This window comes from Sarcophilus harrisii, chromosome 4 (assembly GCF_902635505.1).
Source record: "Sarcophilus harrisii chromosome 4, mSarHar1.11, whole genome shotgun sequence".
NCBI lineage: Eukaryota > Metazoa > Chordata > Mammalia > Dasyuromorphia > Dasyuridae > Sarcophilus > Sarcophilus harrisii.
The window spans coordinates 194,738,776-194,752,440 of NC_045429.1; the positions used below are offsets into that span (position 1 = coordinate 194,738,776).

At 34.6% G+C, this 13,665-nt stretch overlaps 1 protein-coding gene across 1 annotated transcript in view; it reads left to right on the plus strand.

The window, feature by feature from the left end:
- The window catches only part of PDSS2 (decaprenyl diphosphate synthase subunit 2), a 288,494-nt gene that overhangs the window by 165,192 nt on the left and 109,637 nt on the right, over positions 1-13,665 (plus strand). The window contains exon 3 of the mRNA XM_031964462.1: positions 11,505-11,703. Within this exon, the coding sequence (XP_031820322.1) occupies positions 11,505-11,703 (199 nt within the window). The remainder of the gene's footprint in view (positions 1-11,504; positions 11,704-13,665) is intronic.

Here is a 13,665-nt window from a genome sequence, read left to right on the forward strand (position 1 = left end):
ACATTTTACATATTACATTTAGCTGTGGTAAAGCCTGTGAATGGTATCTATTGCCTCAGCATTTATCCTTTGACTAAGAAAAGCAATAAATAGTTTATTTCTGTCTCATTATTGCATGTGACCAGTATCACTTTAAGGGAATAGATATGAGAGCCAAGTTGTTGAATATCTATGCAACTTTGCTACTTTGGGTATCCTTAATCTCTGCAGGATGCAAATTGTCAGACACCTGTGTTATTTGGAAAGCTCCCTGTGGCTTTGTATGTTGAAATGTTATTTGGTGATAGTGCTTGTAAGTGAGTTTTCTTTTGAATTGAATTTGGGACTTCAAAAAACCTTCCTGAAAAGTCTTTTCAAATTTCACTTGGTTCTGACTGACTTTTCAGTAGCAATGCTAAGGTCTCTTGATATTGTTTACTTCAATTAAAATCTGGTTTGGCAATTTACTACCTCTTGGACTGAGAAAATTGCTTAAGGTTTTTACACTTTTTGACCAATATTTTGACAGTTGTGAAAATTCTTTAAAAAATATCCTTTATCTCTACTCTCACCCTCTCTTACCATCTCCTCTCTATAGAAGTCTCTTTTAATTTGATATTGTATAGCAAGTGATTGTAATAACCTGTCACCTCTTTGGAGCTTAATGCAATTCTATTTTAAATTCTTTTTCTTCTGAATACAACTGAATAGCCCAACTTTTCTTCTCTCATTTTGGCTTGGAACTTTAATTCAGCATGATAATTGGATTTGAGATTTTCTTTTTTCTTCCTTTTATTTCTAAGAAAAGAATTCCTTTAATGATCAAATGTTAATTTACCTGAGAAACATCATAGCTTTTATATTGTATTGTGCCAACATGCAAAGGGAAATATACTGTATGAAAAGTCTTGATTTAAATATTTCATTTGCTTTGTGGAATTGTTTCTTGTGGCTCTTCAGTTATCTGATTTGATTGAATTCACTGTAATTTAATGTGATGTTTCACATTTTACACTGAACCTGGAACCTTTCTCTTCTAGGAAAAAGTTCTTTGCCCTTTAGTTTTTCACCTTACCTCATCTCTAGTAACTGTAAATGAAGCCTGCCAGGCTTCCCATTTCAGTCCATTGGTGCTTCCTGTGATTCAGTCAGAGAGGTCATCCTGGAGTGACATCTCCCTCCTTTGTGGGGCCTCTGCTCTATTTAACATGCAGCCTCCACATCCCTGTTTGAGAAAGAAGGGGAAAATCCACCCTCAGCTGCTATCCCGAGGTGGTGCAGCATCCTGGCACTAGGGAACCAGACCCACACAAAACCTCTGCAACCATCCAAGTGCCCTTGTTCCGGGACAGACTCCGAGCATGATCGAATTAAAAACCTGTTTGGTTTTCTCATTCTTTTTTCCCCCACATTCTGCCAAAAAAGACTATCTTGAATCAAACTTTCAAGGATTTCCAGATCTCATATTCAGATTTAGATAAGAGCAGTTCTTTGATTTCACTTCTTATTGTCAACTGTTCTGTTCTGTCTCCCAGGAAGTTTGTGCATAAAGCAGTTTTCATTGCTGAATTATGAACCCCCAAAGAAAGGGCTTGTAATGAAAATGGCAAGACCACTGTGTTCTTTGTAATCAGTTCTTTAATACTCCACCTGCTGTACCATGGAGACATCCTGTAATTACTGGAGCGGAGAGCTGAACTCTCCTACCGAGGCAGCCCTGAAAGAATGAGCACTATGGGATGTTGGATGACAGAATCTAATATATAATGGGGGAGGGGAGGGACAGATATTTTGGAGAAGCATGACACTCGATCTGATGTATTTGTGTAACCTTTTCATGTAGAGCTAGGCAGAAGTCAAAAGGGAGATTTTTGGTTTCCTTCATTAAAAGCTTATTAAATGAAGAAATAGGACAGTCGTTTTGCCTCAGTAGATGAGGGTCAGAGAGGCGGGTCTGATCTCCTCAGGATATTAATGTCTGCCTTCAGCTGGGGGAAATGAGCCGTCACTTGAGTTAGCGGCAGCTTTATGTGCTCATCACTAGGGATTCCCATATGTCCTGGGATCTGCAGCAGTAAAAAATGGCAGAGCTCAGTTGTAGAGAGCACAGAGGGCTCTCATTGGTATTCATGTCAGGTAACTCAGCTCAATCTGCCCAGAGCAAGTCTGTTTAATGTTGATCAGCTGTCCATCTGATAAACTGAATTGATATGGGCATTCCCTCCAAGGGCTGCCCTGACAATGACAACCAGAGCATCTAGATGTCTTGTTAGTCTTTTTCTGTAGACTCAAGTATTTTTAACCCTTTTTTGAGACTACAAGACACAAGTAATTTTAGTGACATGGTATGGCTGCCTGGGTGAGCTGCCTTTCTCGGCAGAAAATCTCCTCGCACCCTATATAGTAGACATGTCTCTTGTTGATCAACCATCCTTCCTCCCCCTACCAAAAGCACCTCTTCTCCATAAGCAACTGATTGTCCTGGCAGGATAGTTGTTTAGATTGGAGAGGTCAAACCCAAGTTAAAAAGAAATTCCAGATAGTATTTGTCTGTTTTATTTTACCAGTAGGTACTTCTCAAAAAGTTATATTTAAAGTATCTCTGTCTTTTTTCTGTAATAGAATAATGCAATAATTTTTTTTAGGCAGCTAATTTTTATAGTGAAAAGCAATAACTCTAGTCCCCTTCCCCTGTTATCTGCTTTTTGAGGCATTGATGCTCCTACACAAGGTATCTAACCTATTTGTAGATCAATGCAAGGGTGTCCGTAAGAGATTCATTTACAGAATGGATCAATGTTGAACCGTCCTATAGAAATAAGCATGAAGAGCTTAAGCTGTAAAGCTGTAATTTAGTTTTTTAATTCATCTTCTGCACATTAAAATGTCAGCAGCTGTAAACTGTGACATTACCAGTGTAATGTGTGTCTTTGTGTGTCTGTCTGTGTGGGGTGTGTGTATGAGATTTTTGTTCTTTCTTAGCTACATCTAAACTGTTTATTCACAACATGGCGAGATTCTAACACAGTCCCAGGTGTTTAATTTCCTTAAAATGAGACCAGCTGCTGAGCATCATTTCTCAAAGACTTTTCTTTCTTTCTTTCTTTTTTTAAATCTTCTTCCTCTTTATTATTTCTCAACCTAGAGTTGAGACTTGGATTTAAGTAAGGCAGAGATGTGCAAGGTCACCAACCTCATTCTCTCCTCCAGAGCCACCTGAGCCTAGTGGCAAGGCTTAGATCAGAATAGATGCAGTATCCTTTTTAAGTTCAGAGCTTTCCCAGGTCTCAGTTTATAGGTCTTCAGTAATTAAGGTTTAAGTAAGAAATGAGGCAAAAAAAAAAAAAAATGACCTCTTTAACTAGTCAGAAAAAAATTGTATATCTGGGAGGGGAAGACCCTCAGAATTTCTGGCCACAGCAGAAAAAGAAATTGCTATTTACATTTACTCTGAGCCATCAGTAGCAAACTGTGAACAAGGGAGGCTTTAGGATGAGATCTTTTGTTAGCCAATCAGTGACAGAGTGATTTGGGTTTTAAGGCATGGTCCTTGAAAAAGAAATCTAACTTATAAATCTCAAGATATCTTGCCAGGTTTCAGCTTGAACTATCCCCCAAAAAGGTTCAGAGACCACAGCTGTTCATTAATTACCTAGTAGTACTCTTAGACCTGGAAATGAGGTCGTAGTATATGTATTTGTTGTTTTGGTTTATGATCAATTATTTTTGTTTTGGGATTTCTTAGAAAATGAACATTTCTCCCAACTACAGCTTTACTACTTTTGTTTTCAGTGGCTGAGATTTTTCTGCATTTTGGTCAGATTTTCATAGTAAAATATATGAATGGGATGAATGAAAAGAATAATTTGGGAAGCTGCTTTCATTTTACACCTAAATTTGAAAGTGTAATTTTAATGGAGACAAGATGTCAACATGAATAAATGGTGAAATTAAGGAAGCTTTTTATGGTTTTATGCTCTTTTTATGGGGGTTTAAATTGACTAGAATCTTCTGAGACTTCATTCCTATGGTATACTTATGAAAATAAAATTTTGATATATTTGAATATAAGATTGATGCTATGAAGAAAGGTCTTCTTAACTGATATGACTTACTGTAACTAAATATTTAAAATATTTTAAATTTGTGTTAAATACATTCCTCATATTTTAACAGGCATTTTTTTTTAAAGCAAGTTTAACCCTCTTTTATTTGTTCTTCTCTACCATACCATACCACTATTTAATTAAGAATCTCTGTTAAATTCTGTTTTAAGTTCAGTTTTGTAAACTAATAATAATTATGACATGTTCATCTCCTCTCTGAGGATTTTAGTCAAGCTTTATTAGTTTATTATTGTTTCCCTTGCATTCTTATACCAGATCTTGCACCTTACCTGAAGTAGTCAAAAAAGTACCAGAAAACTTTTTTTTAATCTCTTCATATATATTACCAATTACAGATTAATTTGTATTGAACTGCTTTTCTTTAGGAATACAAATAGCTGAGATAAAGCTTAGTATTCACACTTTAGTATAGGTTATTTTAATCAAATCCATCTTAAACTGATAGCCTAGTGAGATGGATTTTTAATAGAAAATAGGGAGAGTGTAAAAAGAGAGGGAGACAGTGGCAGCAGAGATGCTATAGACATCAGATTCTAATGACCTTTTCTTCCTTCTGCTCGATAAAACTCCTCTCCATATTTATTATGGATACTTATTTCCCCAGCCATGTTTTCTACAACCTGCCTCTTAGTAATTCAGAAGATCCCATTGTGGGAGTCAGAATGCTTTAGATGTTCTGATGGGAAATGAGCAACAACAGTAAGGGAAAACTTCAGGAGAAGATTGGATTTGAGTTTTTAACTGGATTCCAATTCAATAAGCATTTCTTAAGCCCTTGATTATGTAAGGTTTTGAATTGGGCTATATTGCTATTCCTAACCTTTGCTAGAAATTTATACACAGTTCTTCAAAGGTATGCTGCCATACAACTATCACTTTTACAGTAATGCTTTATCAGTTTTGGGGAAAGAACTATCATTTAAATGTCATATGTTGACCATATGTTATACAAGTTATTTTATGAAAGTTAATTGTGTAGATTTTAAAGTCAGTGTTTCACACTACATTACATTTTGAAAAGAATACTGATAAGTTTTCATCATCCCTCTCAAATTTGAATATTCAAATAAATATTTTCTTATTTGGTGGGGCAGCCAAGGTCTAGTGTAGTTGCTGACTTTGGAGTTAAAAAATAGTAGTTCAAATTTTATATCTGATGGGGGACCATGTTGTGGGGACCCAGAGCAAATCATTTGACCTTTCTGATCCTCAGTTTTCTTATCTCTAAGATGAGGGCTATAATAGCTATAGGATCCTATTTTTCAGGGTTATAAAGAGGATTAAAAGAGATGGTATGCCTAATGCACTTTATAGTATACAATTGATAGCAATCATTATTAATCCTTTGTGAAGGTAACATTATCTTTACCCTTCCCCCATAATCCAAATAAATTTCATTAATACAGTTTTCTAATAGGAATCCACAGTATCTTGGTATTTTGGACTACCTGATGGTTTTGTGAAATTATCAGCTTCTTGAATTGTAAATTTAAGAATGACTTGTCAGTCAGTTCTGTTATAGAATTTGCAGATTTTATAATTTTAATATCCAGGATTTGACTGAAAAATCTTTACTATTTATATGTAGTATGATTTTTTTAATATATCTGAAATATAGGCCTGTGATAAATATAGAAAGTGTTGGAAGAACTCATAGGAAATAGATTAACTGCATTTATTTAATACAAAATTATGTGAAATTGCTGAACATTAATTTATTAATTAGTAAAAGTGATTGAGGTTCTTAAACATACTGTATAAAAATTTTGGGTGAAAAATAATTAAATTTAAATTTTTTATTGTTAAACATGCAATATCTTATTTTAATTACTTTACCACAATTATGTTCATTTGTACTCTATTACCAGAAATGAGTCATAAAGAATATGAAATTCCTGTGAATATAAAAATGACAAAGTAAAGAACTGATATATTAAAGAAAGCTTAAAGCATCAACAAAGGTGATATATTGTTCCAGATGACAGCTATTTAGAAATAGACTAATGAAAGATATATAGATATAGATACGTCATCATGTCAGCTTAGAGTTTAGAATTGGACAAATGATGGCAAGTCAGTGTAGATTTAAGGTTGACTCTCTACTGTATTCCTTCTTTCCCTATGGAAAACTAGTTTCCAGGACTCAGAACCATGTACAAAACAACTACAGTGATGTTTCAATGAAAACAGCAGTAAAAATCCTGAGAATTAAGAGTATAAATTCTCTACATTCAGTAGAAGGCATTAGACTCTAGATGTAAATTGAGGTTTATCAGTAGTTCTCAGGCATTTTTTTGCTAATGGTATTATTCTTTGGCTTGAGGAATAAAGGCATACCTCACGGTTAATTTGACAAAAAAATGAATCCTAGGCAAGTTAGGATCTAGTACTATTAATAGTGCCTAAGATTCCACTTTTCCTTTCTTAACTAAGAGCCCCAATCTTCTTTCTTTACTCTTCTAGAATGTACAGTAGAGAAGATGGCAAAGAGAGTTACTGTTGTGAAGCAGAGATAAGAAGGCAGAAAATTAAAGCTGGGGAAAGGAGAATTTGAGAGTTGGAGGAACCTCAGTGGTCTAATCCATACACAGAAGAATACCTATCTTGATATACCCAATAAGTAAATAATCGTAATCCTGCTTGATGACCTTCAAGGAGTGAGAAGCCACCACCTTTTGAGTCTTCCCATTCCAATATTGGACTGCTCTCATTGTTAGGAGATTTTTACTGACCTCAAGTCTAGTGTCTTCTTTGAAATTCCTCATTGTTCCTGGTTCTGCCTTCTGGAGTCAGAGACCAAGTCTGACCACTCAACCACATGATAACCATTCAGATACTTGAAGACTATCATGTTCTCACTAAGCCATTTTTTCCTCCAGGCTAACCTTGTTCAGTTCCTTTAACTCATTCTCATATGTCTTGTACTTAATGACTTTTGACATTCTTGTTACTCTCGTTGGATGCTAAATATCAGTTCTATCTATTTACTTACTTATTAATTGTTCTTCTTTTGACTGAGAGCTCCTGTAGATGTCTAGATAATTGAAATCCTCCACCACTACTTTATTTTGCCTCTGTGCCAGGTTTGCCATCATTTGTCCAATTCTAAAGTCTAAGCTGACATGATGACGTATCTATATCTATATATCTTTCATTAGTCTATTTCTAAATAGCTGTCATCTGGAACAATATATCACCTTTGTTGATGCTTTAAGCTTTCTCTGATATATCAATATTTACTAATAGTTCCAGATATTTTAGTATCTGGACCTGAACATTTACATCTGGAACAATATATCACCTTTGTTGATGCTTTAAGCTTTCTTTGATATATCAGTATTTACTAATACTTCCAGATATTTTAGTATCTGGAACTGAACATAGTACTTCAGATGAGGTTTCACAAGAAGCATGGTACATTTGGAGTGTCACTTCTCTATTTCTAAAAGTTATAGCTTTCTTAATACAGTTCAAGATCACATTAGCTTTTTTTAAAAATCTGCCACATCACACAGCTGACTCATTGAGCTTTCAAATACACTGAAACCCTCAGACCTTTTTTCAGAATAATTGCTGTTTATCCATTTCTCCCTCAACTTATACTTAAGAAATTGGTTTTTTACAGTCAAGTGTTAAGACTTTATGTTGATCCTTATTAATAATTTCATCTTGTTAGATTCATCCCACTAACCTAGTCTATTAAGATCCTTTTGGATCCTGACTCTGCCATGCAATGTTTTAGCAGCCTTCCCAAATTGTATGTCACATACAAGTTTGATGAGCATGCCATCTATGCCTTTATTTGATTTACATGTAAAAATGTTAAATAGCACAGAGCCAACCATTCATCCCAGGATACTTAAGTAGAGATCTCCTGAAATTTTGACTTTGACCCATTAACACTTTGGGTTCTGCTATCCAATTAGTACTAAATTCCTCTGGTTATATTTTATAATAGAAATCTATCTTCTCTGTAGGAACAGTATAAGATAGTTTTATCTAAAGCTTTATTGAAATCTAGATAAACTATATCCATGAAATTTATTGCCCTGATCTATGAGTTTAGTCATTCTGTCAAAAAAAAAAAAAGGAAATGAAGTTAGTGCAGCAGGATCTGTTCTTGATGAATGGGTACTGGTTCTTTGTAATCATTGTTTACTTTTCTATATATATATTCACCAGTCATCTCTTTAATGATCTGTTTGAGAACTTTGTTGGTAATTGAAATCAAGCTTACTAACATAGTTTGAATGCAATTTTATTTATAAGGCCGTGCCATCTTCTCATTCATCTTTTGTGACCTGGCCTCGCTTCTGTTTTCCGCATATTTTCTAAAATCCAAGTTGGTTAGTAAGTTCCTTGTGAATCCACAGCAATCTCTTCAGACAGATCCCATTTCTCCTCATCAATTTTTTTCCCCCGTATGGCTTCAGAATTTCATTCTTGAACCATTCTTTCCACTTAGATCAATTTCTCTTCAAGCATTAGTCACTTGTATACTATCTGTCCTTCACTGAATTCTTAGAAGTTTGTTTCCTGAAATCTAGGATATATCAGACTTAGGATACCTAGATTTACTTTCCTTTCTCTTAAATGGCATGGTCATATTTCCCCCAGGGTTCCCATCATTGCCACCCTAGCAACCAGTTCCACCCTATTAGTGAGAATCATATTCAGAATAGAATTTGCCTTTTTTCTATTCCTCTACCTTTTGAAGGATTAATTATCACTTAGGCAAGAAAAGAAGTTATTATTTGTTCTTCTTTTGACTGAGATCTCCTGTAGATGTATAGATAATTGAAATCCTCCACCACTACTTTATCTTGCCTCTGTGCCAGGTTTGTGTGGTTCCCAAATTCTCCTCTAGGTGATATGTAGTACATATAAAAATCATTTCAATTTTTGCTTCCTGAATCAAAATCAAGTTGTTGTTGTTGTTTTCACTATCTAGTTGAGAATGTACATGCATAGGTAGGAAGAAAACATTTGTACATATAGGGACTGGGGTATCCAGTTCAGAAAATAGCTTGCTGGCTACTTTAGTTAAAAAATAGTATTTGAAGAGGAAACATTTAATAAGATAGAAAGGAAAATACATTAGAGTCATATTGTCGTCTTTAAATATCAAACTGAGAAATTTGCATTTTATTCCAGGGGCAATATAAAACCACTGAAGGCTTTTGAGGAAAAGAATTACATAGTCAGACTTAGCTATGCCTTGAGAAGATTATTTTGACAACTGTGTAGAGGATGGACTGGAGAAGATTAAATTGTTTGATAGGTATCTTCAGTTAGTCTTAGTGTTCTGATAATCCCACTTTACCCTGACAACTATAATATAAGCTCCTTGAGTTTGGGAATTGTTTGATTTGATTTGGTTTGATTTTTAACATCTCCAGGCCTAAGAGAAAGCTGGACACCCAGAAGGTACTCAATAAATACTCGACAAATTGAATTGAAAGAAGAGTTCTTGTTTACTAGCCTTCTCTCTTGTTTACTCAGACTTTAGTCTCCACCAAGCCTTTTCCTTTTTCCTAATTTAAGAGCAGCCTTAGTTCAGGATGTCATTATCATCTTTTTAACAAATCAAACACAATGTCCTACCATCTACATGGGAAAGATTTAAAAATATGTTTCCCATAGTAGACCTTAGTGAATATTTGTTCAATCAATAGTCTTATGGAAAAGACCTTTAGGAGACTATGTAATATAACCCTTTCTTCTTCTCTCTCTTGTATTTTAGGAATGAGTCACATTTATAATCCATCTTAAGTATGTTGAAAGAGAGTAAATGAATCAGAAATACAGCTTTTCCTTTTAAAAGCAAAGTTTTTAGAAATATATTGATCCATTAATTATGTTTAAGTATTAGTGTATTCTTTCTGTGGGCATGTTACCATAATCTTCTTTCCATGGGTATATTACCATAATCTTCTTTCCATTTTTTTCTAAGGAAGAACACCTCTTCTTTCTCTTCCTTCCTTGTGATTCCTAAAACTATCACCCCACTTCAGGCTTTTGTTAGAACTATTGCAATGTCTCTCTGATCTTTCTCCATTTAATTTGTCCTTCTTAACTCCCATGAGAATATTCTTCTTAAACAGCGTATAATTGAATGCTTCTCCTTCTGAAAGCCCTCTCATGACTTCCCGTTGCCTAAATCCAAATTCTCTACCCTATTAGCAGAGGCCTGCAATAATCCAAACCTGGTTTTCCAGTCATCTCCCCAGAGAAAGTGTGTTGTGCTCTGTATCACTTGTCATTCTGATTATGTTTAATGCTTTTCTACCTCAGGATCTTTCTTCATTTTATTTCTTCCACTTAGAATGCTCTTCCAAAGGTCAGCAAGGTGTCCCAGTAGATAGAGCAGTAGCTCTGGAGTCAGGAGGACCCAAGTTTAAATCCATCTTCAGAGGCTTGACATCCACTGATTATGTGACCCTGATTGCCTTGCCCCACCTATCCTGAAAAAAAGTCATTTAGAATGCTCTTCCTAGCTACCTCCCCTTTTCAGAATACCCATTATCCTTCAAAATCAAAGTCAAAGACTACCTTCTCTATATAATGCATTTCTGGACTACTTTGAATGAAAATAATTTGTCTCTCTTTATAACCTGGTAGCAGTTCATACCATTTAGTGCATCTTCTTTTACAGTTGTTAGTGTTTTATGTCTTATTTCTCTTGTGGATTATAACCTTCTTGAGAGTAAAAGTTATACTTTATTAATCTCTGTATAAAATGTTTAACATACTGCTGTGCACATAAAAGTAGCTCAAGAGACAATGTAATCAAGAATGTTGGACTTTAGTTAGGAGACCTAAGTTAGAATCCAGTTTCTGTCACCTCTATTAGTGACTGTGGACAAGTCGTTAATTATTCAGAACCTCAATTTCTCTTTCTGTAAAATGAGAATACTAATGTTTATTCCACTTGTGTCAAAAAATGGGACAAAAGCACTTGTAAATTAATATGCTATATTTTTATGTGACTTATTTATATAGTGTTAGGTATAAGAACAGTAATGGCAATGATAATCAACTTTGTGACAAATTATTTTGAAGCCTTGAGACTACCAGAGATTGATGAACCAATAACAAAATTCTTGAGCTACTGTTATCTTTGATTCTACCCATTGGGAGTTTTAGTAAATCATGGAGGAATTGAGGTGGTGGAAAGAAATGGACAGAGCCTGCCAGCTTAAAGGACCATCCAGCAGGGCATTAGCTCTATTAGTAGATCATGATCTGTTGGTTGGAGACTTTTGCTTAAAAGCTAGGTGGAAAACGAATAGTCAAAAGCATCTTTTATTGTTAACTTTAGTCTGATTTTCATGGTGGAATTATACTCTGATTTTTCTATCCTAAACTTCTAAAATAAATTTTACTTTTATGTTTTAGTCAAAGAAGCCTGGCAGAGATCACAGAACTTATCCACACTGCTTTCCTTGTGCATCGTGGGATAGTAAATTTAAGTGAATTGAATTCTTCTGATGGTCCACTGAAAGACATGCAGTTTGGAAATAAAATAGCTATCCTGAGTGGAGACTTCCTTCTGGCAAATGCCTGCACTGGACTAGCTCAGTTACAGAACACTAAGGTAAAGAAGGGGAAAAAGCAAACACATAGAGAAATATGTGTTATTTTCCTTCTACACATACTTATCTATTATCTAATCACTGACTTCCCTATAAAAATGGGAGTTGCCTAGATATGTGCACATTGAATAATTCAGTAGCCTTATTAAGTAAATGTTAGTTTTTGATGGTGCTCCAGATTGCTAATCAAAAATCATCATTGATCAAGGCTGCCATAGTTTCAGAAGTGAGCAAATCATTGATTATGAGAAGAGAAAATATATGATCTTTTGACATACAATTTGCATTTATAGAAAAAAGGGAAGAGTGAAAAGAAGTGTCATCCCCACACACATAAACACTTAGATTTAATTCCATCCTCAGTGATGATTAATTTCCTCCATTGAATTCCTCTCCATATTGTCACCTCCTAGACTTTCAATGGAGTGGTCTCTTAGGCTTTATGGTTTATATTTCCATTTACACTGTAATTCACATGTGAGTTCCATGGTCCCAATTCCTATTCTTGCTCTTAAGATATTTCTTCCTTTCTACTATTGCATGAATATTTTTAGAGGTCACAGGGATACTCTTTCTTTTAGGCTCTGCATACTAGGATTGTGGATATGTCCCTGGGTTTGGGGGTGAAACAGAAGTACAAATTAATGTCTTTAAACCTTTGTGAGATAATATCTGGTATATTCACTCAGTTAATATTGTGTTATTCATAAATATTCTTCCTTCCTATATTATGTAACTGTTTGAATTTATGAGAATGAAATGCTTTATTTCCACTAAAATCAGATCAGGAAGCCTCTGAAATTCACTCAGTATTTTACATTCAAAACCATTGCTGTAAATGTTCTCAGAGTTCAAGACCTCTACCATCTGCTCCATTAGGCACTTGTTTTCAACATCAGTTCTTGATTTAAAAAAAAAAAAAAAGTAGTAATCTTTAACATTTCAAATCCGTCGCTCAGCTAGAAGCTTCTTGAAATCGATGATTGGCCATTTCTCTTTCTATCAGTAAAACTCACCTGCATGCTTTCTACACAGATTTTGCACTCCCAGATTTCATTTCATAACTCTCTGTGGGAAGATGTTTTTCCTTTTTAAATCATGGCATGTTTTCACTTAATTTGACAATTATATCTTGTAGCTTTTATTCTCAGCAATTCTCTCTTTCCCCTATCCTAAACATGGATATTTGATTTTTAGTGTTTCTACCTTTGTTCTTTAAGGGGGTCATTAAAATCTCTACAAGGTCAGTTTCAAAAGAAGCTTCATTGACTCAATTTGTTTAAAATACCTGTAGTACTATGTTCAGTGTTCTGTGGTTGAGCTTCTGTAAATCTCAGCTTTTGATGTATCACTGTTTTAACCACAGTAGATGACTTCTAAATGATGTGGATCGTCTTTGAAAGTAAAAGGATTATAGGTTGATACTAGTGTGCTTAGCATCCAGAAAAATGTATTTGAAGAATGTCTTCCATGTGCTGAAAAGATTCCTTTCATTCAAGGACTTATAGTTCCCAACAGAATAGTTTTCATATAAATCGAAGCCATGTCTCAGAAATAGAATAATTTATTAATCTCTTAAGTATCTGGCAAGCAAAAAGACTAAAAACAAAAAGCCAGGAAACGGAAAAAATCCACTTCAATACCACCCCTTAAAAGGTTTATACATTTTTAAATTGATGTCTTTTTACATTACTTTCATTTCTCAGTATATCTCTACTCTACCTCACCCAGAGATCCCAGTCCTTCTGACAAAGAATAAAAAAAGAAAGATAAAGAAGAACAATTCAGTAAAACTAACCAACACATCAGCCAAATGGGATTATTGTATTAAGTGTTGCACATCCATTATCTCCTCCCTTCTCCATAAACATATATTTCTTCCAAGAAGAGAGAAAGGATTATTCTTATTTAAAATCTCTTCTTAAATGACAAGCTTGGTCATGATAAACCCTTTACTTTCAGTT